We start from the raw sequence: 21,881 nt of genomic DNA on the forward strand, positions 1-21,881 counted from the left end.
TGTGAGGCATAGGATTTTGTGTGAAGAGAAATGGTTTGATGATATGGCAGGCTGAAGATTACAGGGGCATTCATCCTGGGATTATACAAGAACAGATCCATTACGTTAATAGTTGGAATTTGCATTTTTTAATGGATTTCAGTGGTAGTAGCATATGGTTCCATGACTGACTTACACTATTTGAATATCGAGAGTTACTTGCAGTATTAGATGATTTGATCATAGTGATTAGTGAGTTTTCTCTAGGGTGTAAAATTATATTTTGGGAGTAGTTTCTTATTAAGTTGTTTAAGAGCCAGGCAATTTTCTGACTTATAGAAAAGTCTGTGTATTGGAGTTAGCTGAGAAAGAGTTAGATGATGTGGTATTTCCAACCAGTTTACTTCTCTGAGTGCTAGGCAGTGGTGTGTTGCATTGTTATAGTTTACTGCAAATGTGACTTTTATTACAACGTTGCTCAAGTTTAGACAGTTGTGAGACTTGATGGTTAGTGAGCATAAAGAAGAGATGGCAGTAAGAAAGTTGAGGCTGTATGTCTTCTGGCTATGTCAGTAAAGTAGGTTTTTACTGTGTGTAATGTATGTAGTTTTTGATGATTTTTTTAACTACATATCTGCGGTGGTGGTGCTGCGGTAGCGTTGTCGCCTCACAGTAAGACGCTGTCCGGTTCAATTCTCAGCTAGAGCGTCTTCTGCGTGGAGACGTGTGAATGGGCGTACCTTCATTGAAGGTTGTGCGTCAGGGCTGGCAACTCGGCACGTAAAAATCTACTGCCAATCATTAGCGGACCGGAGTTCCGCTGTGGCGACCCCTAACCGGGAAAAGCCAAAAGAGACAACATGATACATGCTGGTCTAATTTTAACTAGCTCTCTATGATGACAGTCATTTTGTGTGGTTTAATTGTTCTATAATGATGTTGTTAGCAGAGACAGTAATGAATAATGTTGTTTTGGTAGAGATATGTTTTGAGGTAAAATACAGTAATTTAGTTGCAAGGGAGGGATGTGTTTCTGGTCTTTGTACAGGAAACTCTCTTCCTGACTGTGTATGATAGCCATGGCAGCTGCAGATGCTGTTCCTATTTCCGTACCTGATCAGAATGACTCCAGAGGCAACATGCACCTCAGAATCCATTTTTATCAACTTTAAGAGTCTTTGACTCAATCCTGTGCATATAATATCTACCCACATGGAATAATAAATGGAATCCTGAGAGTCCACAGCATACAAAAGGTACTGTGGAGTTTTTTTTTTTTTTTTTGGTAATCCATCCACTAAAAGCCAAAACACTTTCTTTGTCCTGTAATGAGGCAGTGCCATCATTAGCAGGCAAACTTCCCTCAACACATTCATAATGGAGATAAAATTCACCAATGCCACAACCTTGGATTCTTTCCTCACAATTTCCTTGCTGCGCTGGCCAAATTTCCTACTTCAGATCTCACTTGAAAAATGACACATCACTACCAGGAATAACCAGAGGAGCAAATATAAATAAATAATCCAAAATAAATAAATACTGTTTCTGCTAAGTGCTGTGGGTACTTACATATTATCGCAACCAGATTTATGCGGTAATGCTGGTTGCTTCTGTTTAGGTCAAATAGTAGCACTGCAGTGTTCTGAAGGTTAGAGACATGTTCTGTAATGTTTTTGTACTTTTAGGAAGGTTTATCATTGAAACGGCTCAAAAAATAAGGTTCAAAAACAGGTTTCCCCTTTTACCGCCAGCATCTCCTGTCAGTTAAGCGAGTCCCATTTTACTGCAAACGTGTTCCTTCCACATTCTGTAGTCAGTGAAGTAGGAAATCTCTGTTTTCAAACCTGTATTATTTATCAGCTGTTTCAATGATGAAGCTACCTAAGTCCACCAAACCTGTTTCTAACCTTCATAATACTGTCATACATCCAAAAAAACAAAAACAAAAAGGTAACACCAAAGAAGTAGTAGTCCTTCACCAAAAGGAACTGCAGTACAAAGTAATCCATTCCACAGATCGTACGCTAACTCCTGCACTCCTTTCAACCACTGCAATTGCTGAATTCAATGCTTGACGTCTTTAAAGGACACTACCCACACACCTCAAAATTATAAGTCTTACTAGTTTTTTAAAACCCCCACCGATATCCCCAGCAGACTTTCTGCCAGTCTACCCTTCCATATCACACTTCAGTGAGGCCATTTCAGTAAAAGTGAAGAAAGTAAAAGATGTCGCAAAATCACGTTGCAATAATACGTAAGTACTGTGCTGTGTTCTTTAACATCCCCTAAAGCTGCAGCCATCATTTTGTTAAACGCCTTTATTAAATTATCACTTAAGACACAGGCAAATGTACATCAACAGAAAAGAAAACAAATCATATTGAATTTTGTTTTCCTCTTACATACGTTATAAATCACATATCTTTTCTTTCTTTATTTTTCTATCATTAGTCCAACATTTCACAATTTGCTCAATTTCTACCTTTCCTTAAACCGCACTCCTCCTGATGCATGTATTCCCACAATTTCCATTTATTTCTATGTAATTTGATCATTCTCCTTTCTAAAGATTCCTTTTCCAGTTTGTTTAATCTTTTATAATATCTAATACTTCAAATACATTTGTTTTAGACTTTTATTTATCTTTTTTTTTTTTTGGCAGCCAACAAAATTAAACTTAACAAGGCCTTACTATGTCTAGGTAATTCAGATCCTGTCTCTCAACTCAAAAGAAGCATTTCCTTCGTTACAGCCATGTGCTCACCCAATATTTCTGATAGAGTACTCTTTAGGGAATTATTATAACCTGTCAACTCATTATACTGCTAAAACACATACGTTCCTTGCAATCCATCTGAGGAAAAATTCTTCGAAGTCTGCTTGGGATATAAAATACCCATACAAAGACTTCCAAGCAAAAATCCTAAACCTTCTGAGTGTGTTGCATACTTGGGAGCCATACATATGTCTTCCCATTGCTTTCTTGTAAATTGCTTCTCCGGTCTCTCTTCTCAGTCTTTTCTAACCACCTCTGATTGGTTCTTATAGCTGTTGTGCAGTATTTTATATGCCCTACTCATTATCCATTTGTTAAAAGCAACTTCTGTTTTAGATTTAGCTGAAAACTCTGCAAGAGTAGGTCTTTCACTTAGGATTCCCCTATCCCTTTTTCTTTGCCTGTACTCTGATATCAATTCCTGGTATGGAAGGCAGCCTCTAGCCTACAGTCCAAACATCATCTTGGCCTCATCCTACTCTATTACCTTTCCCTCTCTAATTATTTACTGTCAATACCTTGCTTCCTTTGCCAGTTTTCTCCAGAAATTCAACCACCTCTTACTTCTTTTCTGTACTCCTACTTGCAGTCATCCCTATTGGCAAAATATCCTTTCTCCATTCTTGTGTTGGCTTAGTTTTGTAAAATACTTTCTGTTACCTTGTGAATACAATATTCTGTATTATTGTTCTTCTTTTTCTTCTTCTTAAGAATCTGTATCCAAATCCTGCATTCTTCTTATTTCTTGAACTTCCACCTGCTTCATCATCATCCCTTACCTCCTGTTTTATATGTTTATATAAGACTTTAACTGTGTAGCTCTAAAATATCCCTTCAAATCAGGTAATCTCGTCCCACTTAACTCTTGCCCTCTTCCTCTCCCAGATAAATTCCTTCAAAATTTGTATTAATTATTGTCCACAACTCCTCCTCTGGTTGATAAAAATATGCCTGACCCATAAATAGAATAAAAGGACTAAAACATTTTTGCTACTTGCATCTTACTATCCATAAACATGATCTTCCAGTTTTTGTATCATCTTTTGTTTAGTTTCTTCCCACGTATCCTTTGCTGCCACAACAGAAGCTTTTTTAATTCAAACTCCTAAATACTTTTTATGGTATCCCCACAAATGTGGATATTGCTGAACCAATTTGTGAGCGTGAGCATAATTTATCACTATAGCTTTTGTTTTATCTTCATTATTTTTTTATCCCAAAAAAGCTTGAAACTGTCTTTTATAATGTTTCACAACACTGAGATATACTTTTCTGGATTTATCAGGTGCAAATAATATCATCTGCAGATAAATCCAATTTTTCTTTATTACCATGCCAATTATATCCTTGAATTTCTGAGTCCCTTATTTTCTTTGCCAATAGCTCAAAATATAAATCAAATAATGGAAAAGAGGACACCCCTGCCTGGTTCCTTTGTTCAAGCATAACTTATCAGAGAAGAACCCTCCCACATTAATTCTTGTCTCTGATCTTTCATATATCCTTCTAATTAACCTTATTATTTTATAAGGAAATGCAAATGTTTCCATTGCCCTACTCATATAATCCCAGCTTCCTCTGTTAAATGCTTTCTCTGCATCAAGACCCACCAACAACAGAAGTGTTTCCTTACATTCTGCTTCCCTTTGGATCGTCATTGTTTTACTAATGCTGTCAAATGTTTACAATCTCTCCATACAAATTCACTGATCCATATCTATGGATTTTGGCAACAACTTTGACATTCCTTTAGCTAATATCGAGATAGACACTTTATAATCATGGTTTAAAACTGAAATGGGTCTATATGAAGCTGGGTCTGATGGATATTGATCATCTTTGGCAGCTGCAACCACGATAACATGTTGGTGCTTCCCCCTCTTAAAATACTGTTTAACAAAATCTTCAAGATCTTTATCACTTTCTTCCCTTCTAACTTCCACATTTCTACAGGAATACCATCTGTTCTTGAAGACTTTCCTGCAGACTGAGTATATGTCACCATTTGTATCTCATATTTTCCTATCTTAACTATTACTTTGCTGACATAATTAAATCTTCCATTAATATTTCCATTTGTGCTTTTTGATTTTCATATTCCGCTGCTTTATACAATTTCTTTATAAAATTTCCAAAATCTCTATAATACCTCTAAAGGATCTTTTGTTATTTTTATTGTTATAAGCTCCCTGAGTTTGGCAATGACCCTTTCTACTTTCTGTTGCCTAAGTCATTCTGCTAAAAAAATGAGCTCTGGATTTATCAAAAGTAGTTGCTTAACAACTATATTTCTAAACTCATACATATTATACAGATATTCACTTATTTTCTCTTTAGCACTCTGCAGTTGTGCCTCTTTTCTTGTTCTGTGAAATTCCACTTATTCTACAATATTTTATCTTTGTCACCCCCTCTAAATAATTCCTATTGTTTCTTAACTTATCTTTCTCTTTTATTTCTGCCCTATTTTTAAACTCCATTTCATTTTATCTCACTGACTAGCTGTCACTTCTGAAGAAATGTCTATCTTTTCTAATAACTCTCAGATAATTTATCCTACTCATTCCTTAAATTCCTCTCTTTGTGACAGGTGGATGGGAATGTGCAAGTGTCTTATTTTTATTTCATTACCCTGCATTTTATCATATTTGTCTGTGCATGATCTGAAACAGTTATTGGATGGGTGTCAAAGCTTTCAATCAAATGTACATGTTCCTGAGAAATATAATTTAAAAAATGAACTAGCATAGAAATCTGTCTAGTTCCAACCTCACCAACATGAGTATTAAGGAAAAAAAAAAACAGAAAAACTAGTAGTCTTAAAACTTTGTTGATGAGCTCAGTCACAAAAATTTCCAAAAATCATGAAACACAATTAGTGTTCCAAGACTTGTTGCTTTGGAATACTACCTGGGTTTCATGAGGAGAAATAGAGTTTGCTGTTTATAGTTCCATAGGTAAGTACTAGGCAAGCTATGGGCCATTTTAAGCCTAGCCAATTTCACTTTTTGTGCTTGAAATAACCTATCCAATTTGGTTATAGTCTGACCATACCTATCCCATGTTAGAACTGCTGAAGCCATATGTGTATCTACTGTGAAGGATAACATCTTCTTTGGCATCTTTAGACTTACTTATTACTTAGACAATCTACGAATGAAAGGTGTACCCCTACTTTTTCTTAGAGATAGCAAGACTGTATTTTGTTATCATTTGTTATCATTGAAGGCCTAGTAGTCTACCCAGACCTTCCAGCTTAGCAAAGTAACACTGATGATTTTATATGGTATCTTTAGTCTTATACATGCTGTGCTAGTAAAGAATGTCTAAAGTTATAAGCCCTCCAAATACTCTATATATAAACCCACAGCATGTCCAACTCTCTCCCCCTTACTATCATTGTACCAACCAAATAGACCTCTTAGATCAGAAAATAAAACACTGCTTAAAGTAGACAAACCTCAACTCCCATCTGGTCAAATGCTGTATTCCTTCACTGTTTCCAAACTTTGGAATACCCTCCCATCCACAATAACCTCCATCATGTACCCTGCACTCTTTAAAAAATCTTTTAGACAGCACCTTTCCTCCTGCTGGTTATGCCCATGCCAAAAAGTGGTTTACTATTGTTTATTCAAACAGAAAAACATTTTCCGTTCAAATAAATGAATGGTAATACTGAAAGTAAAAAAAAATAACTTACACAATGTCGAACCAAATGCTCGACACATTTGACTCGACATTGTTGTCCAAGTCACCACGTGATAGCTGTATAGGAGCTAATGTAAATCAAACTCCTATACAGCTATCACTAATTCCCAGATTGCACTACAGTGGGGATGTGGATGAATTTCCACATCCCCACTGTACTGCGATCTCCATGCAGATAGTTGATTTCCACTTATGCAAATGCAATTGTGCATTCGCATAAGTGTTGTCGACTGTCTGGTGCAAAAGTGCTTGTATGTTTGACATTGTTTTTCGGCACATTGCAGCTGATAGAATGTCGTTTGCACAAACAATAGTAAACCGCCAAAAATAACCCTCTCTAATCACACCTACCACTTTCTTCCCCTAATGTACCACTCCCACTCTACCCCTCCTCTTTCCACTCAACTGTTCAATATGTATGTTCTCTAATATGTTCTAAATATCATAGTTAAATCAATGCCTAAGAATGTTACTGCATTGCCTTCTACCTGTGTATGCAATTGTAAGTATATCTCCGCATTTTTTTATGTATTGCCTTCTAGCTATCTATGTAACTGTAACTATATCTCTGCTTTATTGTAATCTGCAATATGTTTAATGTAATGTGGAGCTTTTCTCCCCGGGCCTCCACTGAAAATGGGCTCACCTAGGCCCAGTGGACCTTCCAGGTAAACAAATGCATTAAATAATAATAAATAAATAAATATATTAAAATTGCATTTTAATGGGAGATTTTAGCTTAAGGATGGGTGCTGTATCACATAAAGTCATATATTATGTGACTAAATGGTGCATTGTATTCAGTTTTGTGGTGATGCAGGAGAAACTGTATCCTCTGTAAACCAGTTCAAATCGAGTCTGGTTCCTGTTTACTGGAAGTGCAGGCAGAACAGAAGAGCTGCCAGGCATACACATTTTGTAATATTTTTATAATTGACAAATATGTGCAATTAACTTATATTAATAAAACAAATCTCTGGCAGCAAACTGAAAAAAATGTGAACTAGTATTCTGGTCCCATATAACATGTTATAGATATTAGGAGCAAATAATGCTGTTAATTCATGACTTAGCTGGAATTCTGATGGGTGGCCCCAGTCAAGATCTCAACTGCCCTACAGATAAAAGTAGTTTGCCAACAATCCCACCCAGGCATGAAGAACACACACATACACATTGCAGCTGATATGTTGCACACTGCCCAAAAGAGATTTCACCAGTGTGTGTGGGGGTCAGATACAATACATAACCTATGATCCTGATGGTGGTCACCCCAACCCACTATACCGGTCCTCCTGGCATTCACAAGCACTCTGATGCACATTTTCCTAGCAAATAACTATGTACAGCAGGATGTATTTACAGTTCTTAGAGATCCTCCCTTTATATCCATGTAATAACTTCTATAAACTAGGCTGTATGCATATGCTACAGTGCATTTATGTTCTTAACTAGATGTGCATTCAAGGAGACAATTGAGGAGCCTAGTTCAGTTACCCCAGAGCACTGACTGGATAAGTGACTTGCTCAGACTCACATAGTAGGCAAAGGAAGGCTAAGGGAATCAAACTCACAACTTCAGGGAGCAGCTTGTTAACAGTTCACAGCTTTAACCCACTGTGCTAACTACTAGACATTGTGGCACAACACAGACTGGGCCTATACTTGATGACAGTGTGCTATAAACCACTGTGCTACAGTTTCAGTGGATGCAGAGTTCATTAGCAATGACGTCTGTACTCCAGCCAAGAATTTTGGCAGTCTGCTTTCAGCTGCAACAGATATGGCAACCTTGTGGGCAACCACCTGTCAGGAATCCACTTGGCATATTTCCCTGTGAATTTGAACTACCTACTGGATCTTTTAGTAGTTTCTCCTAAGAAATGACATTCCATGGACAATTTATGTCTATGTACCATTCCAGACACACACACATGCACACGCAAAAATATACCAAGAACTGGATGAAACAAGGCGACTCACAGTGCATACATGATGAATGAAATCACAAACAAGGAAGATGTTGTGAATCATAATCTACCCTGCAAACAATTATTTCAACATAATAATGGTTGATAGAATCCAAGACTCATTACCATCTGTCTCCAGATCTTGTCTGATCTGTGATCTCGAGGTCCATCAAGGAGCAAAAGCCATGTGATCTCAGATCTTGTGTCTGTCACTGGCAGAATTTCTGACAAGATTTAAAACACTTACTGTTTGGTAGATTGCAATAAGATCTATTTAGACACCAGATGAACTTTATTTCTGTTTTACTAAGTATGTGAAATAAACTTTGTCTGTGTCTTTTTTCCTTGCTGTTTTTCCTTGTGTGTGTGCAGAGTACTTTTGTTACTGTTATAGTGCAGAAAACTACCACATACAGTTTACTCTGTACAGCATTAAGGGATGTTTTACATTGCTATTGTATTTCAAAGCTATAACTATATAACATCAGAAAAAAATTCTCTGCAATTTAGCAAAGTCTAAACTCAAACAGCAGACATAAAGACAGTTGTTGTCCTCTTTACATGCTTATCAGCATTCAAAACAATTGCATTGGTGTGCTTCTCTCTCTATATTGCTACAGGGCTGTTTGCAAACTATTTTGTCAAATGATTTATTGAAACACTGTTGATTTCCAGGTCATGAAGACTTTATTAACCCTTTTATTTTGTTTGGTGACATTTAAAATGTTGTACTCTGCATTTTCTTGTAGTGCACCTTTGGCATTGTAGTGTAAAATACAGTCAGTAAGCAAGTCTTCCATAAACAGTGCTACAGTTCATTTAATTGCAATGTGCAGGATTTTCATATCCTTAGATATGACCCAAGAAGTTCATCATTCCATCATCAATATTGCATCCATGGAGTTTCCATTTTAATGAACAGAAATCAGCCTTCTCAAGCTCATGTTTTGTTCCACTCTCTGCTTCTGTGTCCTCAGTTCTATATAAAAAGTGAATAAAAAATAAATATTAAAAAAGATTTTTCACAGGTTGAGTAACTGAATCCATTTCTATGGTAGCTTTTTTTTTAAATAATCTGCTCGCCTGAAGCATTTGTAGCATGTTAGAGAATAATACGGGGTGCAGTATAGTAATGCAATTAGTAGTGAAGCAAAAGATGCAATCTGAACCTGCAGTTTGAATCACTTCCCAAAAACTGCCTCAAAGTAAGCATGGAAGAAAAAACAGAAATAAGTTTCCTCATACAGCTCTATCCTTTTGCAAACCACTATTTGAAATACAGTGATGCAGAAAGAATAGGTGTGTAAAATCTTACCATGATCATTGATATTCTTCTCTTCCATGTTCCACCTAGGTGACCCAAACGTCTGGCCAGTATACAAAGGACTTTTACTATTGCAAGGTATGTGGGACGTCACATGAAGGCAGCAGGGAGTGTAGGCCATAAACTTGACGTCCGCATGTACCATCCTCATAACTGAATGCCTCAGTCAGAACACCAGTCCAAGGATAAAAAGGAGAGGCAAACTATCATCCAGAGAATTACAAGGATCAAGGGGGAAGGAGGGTGGCATAGAATACTGCAACATGGAAGAGAAGGACATATATGGTTATGGTAAGATTTTTACACAACTATTCTATGTCCATATATGGTTATGGTAAGATTTTTACACAACTATTCTATGTCCTTCTATTCCCATGTTGTTGTATTTATAATATGAGGGAAAATACCAAAGCTCATAATAGGTAAAGGGTGGATGGAGCAGAGGAAGTCTCCACAAAACTGTGCAGGATTGCTCTGGCAAACCCTGCTCTGGATTTGGAGATGCCATCCAACTGGTAATGTTTGGTAAAGGTGTGAACAGAAGACCATGTAGCTGCCTCCAAGATGGAAGCAATGTCCAGCCCCTTGAAAAAGGACCTAGATGAAGCCATAACCCTGGTGGAATGAGCTTTCACTGAGAAAGAAAGAGTTTTACCATGGAAAACATAGCAGAAAGAGATGGTCTTATAAATCCATCCTGGGGACAAAGGAAACAAAAAGTTGCTCAGATTTCCTAAAGAACTTTGTTTTAGCCAAGTAAAATCTGAGCTGTCTATGCACATCCTGAGTGTGTAACATCCTTTCACTGGTATTTTGATGTGAGGGGAAGAAGGTAAGTAAATTAATAGATTGGTTAAGGGACAAATCATTAACCACCTTGGGCATAAAAGAGGGGTTAGTATGGAGAGAGACACTATCTTTGTGGAAAATGAGGAAAGGTTGAGATACTATTAAAGCTTGGAGTTCAGAGAATCTCCTAGCAGAAGTGATGGCCACCAGCAGGACAGTCTTCCAAGTGCAATGCTTTAAGGAATACATGCCAGGAGGCTCAAAGGGGACTTGGGTAAGTTTTTCCAGCACAAAATTCAAATCCCAGGGTGGAGAAACAAGTTTCCTGGGAGGGCTGATATCAAGAATGCCTTTAAGAAAGAGCTTAACCTCTAGCCTAGAGGCTAAGGGAGGAGATATAGGCAGACATGCAGAAATGACAGATAAGTCGGCTTTTACACATGAATAAGCCAATCCAGCCTTAAGCAGCTCACATAAATAAGACAAAACTAGAAGGATAGCCACTGAGAATGGATCTAGCTATTTATTTAGACACCAGATGAAGAACCTTTTCCATTTTCACAAGTAGGCTCTCCTAGTATTAGGTTTCCTGGCCTCCTGCAGGACTAGAAGCATGTCCTCAGAGAAAAGGTGTTGAAAAGGGATCAGAAGCCTATCACCCAAAGAGTTAGGTTCAGGGTTGCCAATGTGGATGAATAAGTGATCCCTTGTCTTGTGTGAGAATATCCACCCTGTGAGGTAACTTGTGATGATTGCCCTTGGCTAAATACAGAAGAAGAAGAGGGAACCAGTGCTGTCTTGGCCAAAAGGGGTCACCAACACGATTTTTGGTTTGTCCTGCTGAATCTTCAGCAGAACTTTCTGAATCAGTGGGAAGAGGGGGATGCATAAAGAAACATCCCCTTCCAGGGTATTGAAAAGGCATCCACCTTCCAAACCAGAGGACCTGGGACTCTGGCACAAAATTGTGGAAGTCTGTTCAGAGGGGAGGCAAAAAGATCTATTTGAGGTGTACCATACCAGTAGAGAATATCCAGAAACACATCCCTATGGATCATCCATTCATGGATTGAGTCATGGACCTGCTTAGAGTGTCTGCCAGAACATTTTGAGCTGAAGCAATGTAAAATGCTTGTAAGGTGACTTTTGACTGGGAAGCAATCTCCCAAGCCTGTAGAGCCAACCTGTAAAGCAGATAAGACTTTGATCCCCCCTGTTTGTTCACATACCAAAGGACTGTGTTGTTATCTGTGAACAGCTTCAGGAGGCCTGGGCAAAGAGAAGACTGGAAAGCTTGAAGAGCAAAAATCAAAGCTCTCATTTATTTGATGTTTATGTGTTCCTTCCTTATAGAGGGGTACCAAAGACCCTGGACCTTCAGTTTTCCCAAGGTTGCTCTCCACCTCAGGTCTGAGGGGTCTGTGAACAGCTCCTGCACAGGAAGAGGAGGCTGCAGAGGGAGACTGGGTTCAGTGAAATTTGCTGAATTCACCACTGCAGTTCTTTCTTCAGACAAGGATGAAAAGGAAGAACAAAATCCAGGGGAATGTGCATGTTGGGACCAGAGAGATTTCAGATACTAATGGAATTTCCTCATGTGAAGTTTGGCCAAGGGAAGCATGGGAATAATGGATGCCATGAATCTTAGAAGTCTGAGAAACTCTCTGGCTGTCAAGGAAGAGAGTGGTAGGAGTTGCTGAAAGTAGGCTAAAAGAGACTGCACCTTCTGTAGGGCCAGAAATGCTATCACTAGATCTGTTCTTATCCTGCACCCCAAGAAGACCTGGTCCTGAGAAGGAGTGAGGGAGGATTTCTTGTAGCAGACAGTGAACCCCAGACTTAAAAGCAATCTGATTGTTGTGTGGAGGTTCCCCAGTAGAATTTCTGGATGAGTTGCTTGAATAAGTAGGTCGTCCAGGTAAGGATAAACTTGTATTCTTTGCAGTCTGCAAGAGGCAATAGCAGGAGCCAAGCATTTTTGTGAATACCCTTAGGGCTGTGGAGAGTCCAAAGGGCAAAGCACAGAACTGAAAATGAGATGAACCCACAGAAAAACATTAGTATTCCTGAAAAGGGGATGAATGGAATAGGCCAGAGACTCATCTGAAGGGGAAACTTCCTCCTCAGAAGGCTCCTGCTCCAAGTAAGAGCTCCTTGTGATAGAAGTGGGAGAGACCAGGGAAATTGAAACATCAGGGGAAGGTCTCAAAGCCATAAAGGCATTAAGAATGCCCTGTGAGAAGGCCTACCAATCTGGAGTAGGGTCCTATAGAGAGAAACATGCTTACGTTTTCTTTTCTTCTTGAGAGAAGGATCTGCCCTAGTTTGAGAGGAAGGAACCAATGTGGTCCTACTCACTGGCATAGACACCGGCTCTTCACTGGCTATAATAAGAGAAGTACTTCATAGGGCATCTGAAGAAATGAGCTGTGGTCCTCCTTAACATCCTGAGTGGACATCTGTGGAGCCTCTGTGGACGTGCTAATGGCAATTTCCTTAGCAGCCTCCAAAGCGGTACCCGCTACAGGAAAAGAACCAGCAACCATATGGACCTCCGAGCCTTCATCAGCCTTGAGAGGGACATCTGGATTCAGAGGTGCAGCCAAAGATTCGGGCTTAAGCTTTTTTGACCTTTTTCTTTGGAGGTTCACTGGATGAACCTGACATACCCTCCCTAACAAATACAAGTTTCCTAAGCTCTGGTTCCCTAGGTAAATGTTTAAGGTAGAAAGATGAATACAGAGCGTCTTGATGACAAACACCTGACAAATCACGCTCACCTTCTAATCGTGTGCAGACCCTAGACAGAACAGACGCTGGTCATTGTTATCTTTGTGTGGACTCTGTCTTCCACAATGGCACTTACCTTTTTTGGATGACATGATCCTCAAAAGACATGCAGCAGCAAAATATGAAAACAAGAAATATCCCCAATTGGGCATTTACCTGAAACTGCAACCAGTTGGGGATTAGATGAATGAGAGAAGATGGCATGTGGACTGACAGCAGAGAAGTTCTGAGGATGGTATGTGCAGATGTCACTTTTATGGCCTACGCTCCCTGCTGCCTTCATGCAACATCCCACATACCTCGCAGTGGTAAAAAATCTTTTGTATACTGACTGGATGTTCAGTTCATCTAGGTGGGGAATCCTTCATGTTATGAATACTGCAACATGGGAATAGAAGGGCATCCTAGGGATTCCACCACAGTCTGTCAGGGATTCTCCAAGAAACTTAAGCTGACTCCTTAAGTGAACACATTTTTTGCTGCTCCAGTGCATGTTGCTTAAGCTGCTTCTAATTTTATAAAAGTGAGTTCTTTAGAGCACTAATAAAAGGAAAACATGGAATACCTCCAAATGTATTCTTGTGTTACTAAAAAGAAAAGATACTGGTAGGAAACACAATGGAAACTTGTATTGCACAGTTAACTGCTCCAAAACCACAGACACCCAGCAGCAATCTCCAGCAGAGAAGGAGCAGGTATAAACAAAGATTAACTCATTATAATTTTGATGACCAAGAAATCCTTTATAGCCTCTATCCATTTCAATAAGCATAAAGTTACTTTGGCTTCTTATGGGAGAGCTGCACTGAAGGACATTGAATGCAGAGTACAAGCCAGAGTATACCACTTTTCAGGCGCAGGGGATGAGTGGTCTTTCTCTACCTGTGGACACCAGGGTATGCATAGTCCTTATGAAACTTGCACAGGGACCTTCCAGTGACAAACTGAGGACATGTTGAGTATTTCTTAGGCTTCTGCCTTGAGGATACTTCAGCAGTTCCTCGACATGGTTTTGGCATGTGTGGATCAGTATATGTATCTGCTAGTGCCACCTTAGGACTGAGGCAGTACCATGAGTGCCTTCTGTGGGATGTCACGTTTTCTGGAGGTGCTTGGCATGATAGATTGCATCCATTAAGCCATTAGGCCCCCATCTGGACCATAGAGGAGTTTTACCAGAGCAAGAAAGGCTACCTTTCTATCAACTGGCTGGTAGTGTGTGATGCATGGGGTGCATCATCCATGTGTCAGCCCAGCATCATGGGAATTCCCATGATTCTCACATCTGGCGCACAAGCTCACTCTACTGCCTCTTTCTGCATGGTGGGATACTCCATGGTCACCTTATTATTAAGAGCAAAGATTTCCAGTTATAGTAATTTCTGTAGGGAAAATTTGGTGAATGATTTGCTTTGTAGTATCCCTCCTTCCTTAGTTATGTCACTCCCTTCATTTTTTTTCTTTTGCAGGTGATACAGGCTACCAACTTAGACCCTGGCTGATGACACCAGTCCATAACCCTAGGAAAGCTGCTGAGAAATGCTTCAGCAGCACCCTGTCCCAGATGTAGGTTGTCAGTGAGAAAATGTTTGACCTGCTGAAAACCCACTTCCATTGCCTGAATGAATTTGGGGGTGCCTTTCAGTATCATTGTATTAGTGTATGCAGGATATTTACCACGTGTTGCAATCTGCATCATTTGTGCTAATCTGGCACTCAACTACCCCATGATGGCATGCAGCTCCTGCTATTGTTCATGCAGCCACTGATGACAGTGATTGTGGCCAGCTAATGACAGTATCACAAAAACTCATGTGATAGGCTTGTGCTCAGTACATGGCTGCACAGACAGAGAGGTGGCATTTAATGCACCACTATGAGCCATAACATTCAGGTAATGATACCTTTACTGTAGCATCACATAGATTAAATCTCAGACATGTAGTGTTAGCTGTGGGCTATACTGTGTGGTACATGGGGTTTCATTATTATTTAAAGAAATGTTTTTTTTTTCCTACGCAATTGAGTGCTGTAAGTGTTTTATTTGTCATATCTCCAGTCTATGTGTGACTGTCAGCTGTGATCTGTGAGGTTAATGCTAAATGTATAAGAAGTGTAATAACTCATTTAAATATTATGCTTATATAAAGTTATTTAGAAGCACTGTTGTGTTTTTGTAGCAGGGATGGAGTAGGACTGTTCATTATCTGTCACTTTTTGTCAGGCTGCATTGCAAGTACAGGAGAAATTTTCATTTAGAATGTTAGCTATAGCTGTATGGTGTTTGCACAGGTGAGATAACACATCCTATTAGTTCATTCATCGACACCAATCCTGTGTATCATTAAAACTATTATTCATCAGTCGTACAGTCCTGAGGCTGAAATGGCAACAGTGCTAGTTTCATGACCAGGATTTATCACTGTACCAAATTAATGTCCCTACTTGTATCCCTGCAGTATCTACAGAAATATGCTGACATACTTTGCAGAACCAAATCCAAGCCTGCCCCCCATTTTTTTCTTTCTGCATTGTTTCATCACAGTTTTACACACGTTGTAAGTAGTTGTGTGTTTATAGCCATGCCTGAGTTTTATCCATGGGGTACATGTAATTATATACCTAAAGTAATTTACACAATATCCCCTGATGATAGTGTAGGTGATGGCTCTAGTGATTTTTTAGCAAATACTGACACGAGAACTTGATGCTGAGTTATTGCAATGCCATGATCACTTAGATGCAGGGGAACTTCTAGACACTGAGTCGACAGTGACGCAAGGTTAACACTGTGACTGTGTGATTCTGCCATGTGTTGTGGAAGGCTAATGGGTCCTGCCTGCCTGACTTTGTGTTATATCACCTATAGTTGTTGCAACACTATCTTGAGAATCACATGGGGTGCAGCCATCCCCCATTAATGTCAAGCTGCATTTCCTATGTGAGTTTGATAAGTCTTTACTAGTGTGTGCAGGGAGGTGGACATGGATGCTGTGTGTGCCACCATACTGCTCATGAGGATCATTATGGCACACCCTGCAGCACTCTAACCAATGCTACCTGACTCTATGTGGCAATGGGTTGAGTCTGAATAATGTCACAGCACATTTGCTGCTGGGCATCCAAGGCCTTGTGTCTATCCAGAGCTAGCTGAGGCATATGCCTTTGCCTTGTACCCCTTTCCACAGGCATCACAATGGGTACTGCTAACTCTGAAATGGTAGCATCTTGATGAATGTGCTCTTTTTGTTCACAAGAGGCTGATGTTGAGCTGCATTGTGTCCCCCTCCCTTCAGGTTGCAATGTTATAAGGTCATTGTGTTGATTGTGTGAGCCCATGTCACTGTTTATGGAGTTATGTACCTGCTGCCTGGTGGGGTGGGGGTACTGCTAGCACATTTTGCAACTGTATGCCACTGTCCAAAGGCTGTGTCATGAATATCAGAGTTATGGCATCGATGATGACACCCATTGTGCTTTCAAGTTCAGTCTGTTGTGCTGGCACAATGGAAATGTTTTGGTTCAGTGCTGAGCCTTTGAACCCAAAAATAATGGAGCACCTAGTGATGGAAAATGTAGTGATTTTTTACAAATATATATATATATATATATATATATGTCTGTGTGTATGTATGTTTGTGTCCATGTATGTATATGTATACATATGTATTATCCTGGACAGTATACGACAACATGACGTATTGCCATCATCTGTGTACTAGCCTTCTTCTGTGCCTGCTGCAGTGGTCTGAAAGTACTACTGTCCACATTTCCTATGATAATTCTTGCGACATCGTCATCTGCATTATAGTCATCACCCATTTTGGAGAGAAGGTACTCCTTATCATGTGTTAACGGCTGGCTTGTGGAAGTGCCTCAACCACTGCTGCTGCAGGTAATTGCATTCTACCTAACTTTGATTCTTGTGCACCCCACTAGGTCATTTTTTCTTTTCCTACACTGTGCCAATGTGCAGTTTTTCCCCTACATCACTGATGTCAGCCACTACTTGATTCAATGCCTTAGGTCTCTCTCTGCCTGCTTTGGCCCTTCCTTTCCCAAACAATAATTTTTCACGTCTGTTTGGGTAACTTTCAAATGTATCTAACTACTGTATCTTAGAACTAGTCTGACTTTCTCTCAGTAACTGCTCTGCTTACTTAGTCAAATTTTCTGTTTTCCTTCTATTTTTTTTTAATTCAACAATGTTGCAAATTATTTTCATGTAAGAAATGTCCTCTACAAAGTCATGTACTGTACTTTAAATATCATATATTTATATTTATTATATTATATATATTTATTATATTATAAAATATTATATATTTTGTCTACTGTATTTAACGCAATGTATTTTTACTTTATGGTTAATGTGAAGCTTTTCTCCCTGGGCCGCTGCTGAAAAAGGACTCTTGCTCAGTCGGACTTTCCCGGTCAACAAATGTCAAATAAATAAATACTAATAAATGTCCTGAGAGCATCCATTGGTATGTGGTTCTCTTCAGGAGTGAAATTGTTTCTCTGGTGTTTTGATCCCTTCTGCTGCAGTATATTATACCCTGAAAACATTTACTGATGGCCACAATCAAACCAAATTCACATACAATACCCGCACTAAAACAGATTAGTAGCATATATTGCAAAAGTGTATTGTGTTAATTGCCCTGGGTTGCTCTTTGCAACCAATAATTATATATGTAGTGTTACCAAACCATGCTAATTCATTTTATGCTACTGCTGCCCTAGTTCTTTGTAACTAGCCAGGAATTACCAGAATAAATGTACATAGCTGCCAAAAATGACACCTCACACTTTCACATTCCAGTGATTCTTAGAATTGTAAAAATCACATTTGTCATACCTTCCTGTAAAAAAATATATATATATATATATATTTATATATATATAGTAAATTGAGCTTAGTGAATTGTACCAATCTTGGTAATTTTCTAAAATTTCCAAGTATTAAAACTGCTAATAATTCCTTTTAATATATGTGTGCTTTCCATGGAGCGCTGGTGGCAAACATGGCTCAGAGAAGTTAAATATGGCAGACTTAAGCCTACTGGCATAAACTGAAGCTGATTTATTAGGCTTGTATGCAAATGAAGCTCAGGCAAGCTGAGCTGTATGAATTATGCCATAACACAAAAGCCTATCCATTTCAATAAGCATGAAATTACTTTGGCTTCTTATGGGAGAGCTGCACTGGAGGACATTGAGCACAGAATATGAGCCAGAGTATAGCATTTCTCATGTGCAAACTATGCTATACCTTTTGGATATGTATATAGTATGTTAATTTTTAGAACTTCATTCTAACCTACTACTTCTGTATCCCTAAGTCCCATATAACATCTTACAAATTACTATCAAAGAGGTACTTGAAAGGGGGCCCAAAAAATTGAAAAGTTTGTTACTGAACTGTTTCAACATTATTAAAAATAACTATCATAAAACACAGGTAATATGACTGACATTATGGCCATGCTATCATAACTGCTTAGGTTATCCAAAATACATTCTGACAACCTTTTTAGTAGATTCTTGTGCAGAGAAACACTACCACTCTAACACATGTGCAAGTATTACACTGCTGAAACTTTTCCATTCAAATAACAAAAGAAGCAATGCCTCTGACTAATACTATGGAAGTCCATGTGATTGCTTGAGTCCCACTTAGTAAACCAACCTTGACACTGCAAGCAGTTCCCTAGGTATTACGTACGCTTTTATAACCAAAACAAAACTGCAGGTACTGCTGATGACTTCAGGAAACACGCACAACAGGCCCCACACGTTAGAAGCAAAACTTTAATAAACACAAGTTGAGTGTTTTCATCAGATTCAACAGGACTTCATCAGAACTGGTGTTAGTTAATTAAAGGAAGTTTAAATAGACTTAATCAAAAGCCATGTGGTCAAATAGGACTAATGAAATACAAAATACAATAAAACAATCACAGTAAAGGTTAATTAAGCAATAAAAACAAATGGACTTGGCCCATTTGAATCAGCTCATCATGCTGACTTGAGGTTCTTAACATGGAAAACTGTTTTATTGATTGCAATTCTTGGCTCTTCTAACACAAAATTAAGATCCTAAGGAGAAGGCACCAGTTTTCTTTGAGGTCTGTTATGTAAAACCCCTTTCAAAAACATTTTGACATGAGAATGCCTTGAAATAAGAGGATCCATGGACAGACACTGAAATAACTGACAAATAAACCTTAATGGAGGAGTAAGGAAGGCCAAATGATAGTAACTTGCACAAATATTGTAAAACAAGAGAAACACTAGCCCTGAATGGGAGCTAGTTATGTTGTTGGCACCGTCTAGAAAACCTTTTCCCTTAACTAATATATGATTTTGTAGTAGCAGGCTTTCTTGCCTCCATTAGTACCTGCTGCACATCCTCAACAAACAGATGCATAAATGGTATTAAGACTTTATCATCCAGGCAATCATTTGAAGTCAATTGGGGTTGGAGTGCATCAGACACCTCTGTTCTTGTGTGAGTGGATGCATTCTGTGAAGAAGCATGTGATAAATGCCCTTGCCCATTTCCAAAAGAAGGGAGTCACCACAATGATCTTGGGGGATTCCTTCTACATCTTCAAAAGTACCCTGGATATCAATGGAAAGTTGGAAAAGCAAACAGGAACATTCCTGTCCAACGAAAAGAAAAGTGTTCAGCTGAATAGCTACGTAGATTTTCTTCTATTTTTCCATTCTTTTGTTATTTCATTTGAAATTGTCCTTCAATGTTTCAATTATTTTAATCACCTCTGAGTGCATTTGATTTATTGTTTCCTCTAAATTACTAGAACCTGAAGCTTAAACTGCTAGCTGCAGGAGTCTTACCAGTCAGTGTTTTCTTCTCCACCTTTTCTGGTTGATTTTCTATCAGGTTCTCTAAATTTCTTCTTTGCTGGCATCCAGGCAGTGTACTTACTAACATACCTCTCAGCTGTCCCAGATTTTCAGGGACATCCCTGATTTTGACTCATATTTTAGGTCTGATGGGACCCCAACAGCTGCAGAGTACATGGCTAGCCCCTGGTCTATAGTGGCTGTAGGCACTACTCTAGAGGGATCCAGGGAAAAAGATGAGTGGTCTGAGAAACCAGCTTTGGCTATAGCAGAGTCACCCACGTGTGGTTCAGGCAAATTGCTAGCCTGATGTGGTAGAAAAGGCTGTTTTCTTAACTCTTTCTTTTTGTGCCTGTAAGAAGGACTGACCATTGGTTTGTTCCTTTGTCAAGCTGAAAATGGTACCTCTTTCCTGGGAAAAACAAGCAGCATAATTTCTCCACATATAAACGTTTTTCTGCTACTTTAAACAACTTTCAAACTGATAGGAAAAAAGCGAGCTCTGGTTTAAAGCTACAGTTAGGTCTCTTAACAGTCCATTAAAATATAACCCCCTAGATTAAAAATAGCTTTCCTAAGCAGAAAGGTACATTTATACAATGTTTTTTTTTATGTGGAAGGTTCTTCCCCAAAGGGAACTTATTTTCTCAGACGAGGAACAGCACAAGCTGAAAGTCGATCCTCAAATGCCCACAGAGGAACATTCTCTTCAATGGCAGGAAAACTCTGAACGGCTTGGGATTCAAACCTGTGATTTTTAGGCAACTCAGCTCATGTTGCCAAACAGTTTGAATGCATAGAAGGTACCCTGAAGATTTGGAAGAGGAGTAGTTGGGACTACTGCAGCAGTGATTAAAATGATGAACATGTTTGAGGTCCTCTCCTGCTCTAACACCTCCTACCCCTTTCTCGTTTGTGTATACCATCTGTTTACGCAGCAGTGTCTGCCAAGCACAGTGTTTCTGTATGTCTTGTCTGTCTTTTATGTTGCATGCTTTTTTAACTCTTTCTTAATCTTCTGTCCTATACTCTCTTCCCTTTCCATCTCCAACTATATATATATAAATATTGAAATACAAGAAGTTCTATCACCTGCCAAAAACATAGTACTTCTCCTTTCTTTTGTGTGTACCTTGTCTTCTCTCTCCCCCATTTCTAGCTGTCCTGTCTTCCCCTTTCCAGCCTTATAAAGACCCAAACAGTGCACTCACATTCAGTACACAGCATATCTTTTTTTAAATTCACTTTTACAAAGCTATACTGAATGCCACTTTCCTTAATTGATCACCAGTAATATATGCGGGCTTCACAAACTCATGCTCAACTCTCAATTCTGAAAATAGCTGAAAGTAATCATTACTTTAAACTCAAGACGGTTACATTTACATACAACTAGACCAGTTTTAATCCATTTTAAGAACTTGCAGACAACCCAATTACTTGTGGGCATGTCTGCACAGACTTTCACTTTCACATAGTCAGTGTCATTAACTGGTGCTGAGCATATTTGCATAAAGGTATAGTGACACTCTCCTCCATTTGTCTTTGCAGACATATGAAGTCTGGAACTATAAATACCACCTTAAATCATTGGAAAGAACTTAAACATCACTTTTTGCAAAACACTAAAATAGATACAGAACTATGCTGCATGTTTACTTTA

General features: G+C 38.9%; 1 protein-coding gene across 4 annotated transcripts in view; it reads right to left on the reverse strand.

The window, feature by feature from the left end:
• Positions 1-9,117: 9,117 nt before the first annotated feature.
• The window catches only part of LOC122788354, a 396,817-nt gene continuing 384,053 nt past the window's right edge, over positions 9,118-21,881 (reverse strand). For all 4 annotated transcript variants that reach the window (XM_044055429.1, XM_044055426.1, XM_044055427.1 and 1 more), the window contains one exon: positions 9,118-9,421. In XM_044055429.1, coding sequence (XP_043911364.1) covers positions 9,292-9,421 — 130 coding nt within the window. In that variant the 3' untranslated portion in view covers positions 9,118-9,291. The remainder of the gene's footprint in view (positions 9,422-21,881) is intronic.

The sequence above is a fragment of the Protopterus annectens genome, chromosome 13.part0 (assembly GCF_019279795.1).
Source record: "Protopterus annectens isolate FY-2018-M chromosome 13.part0, PAN1.0, whole genome shotgun sequence".
Taxonomy (NCBI): Eukaryota; Metazoa; Chordata; order Ceratodontiformes; family Protopteridae; genus Protopterus; species Protopterus annectens.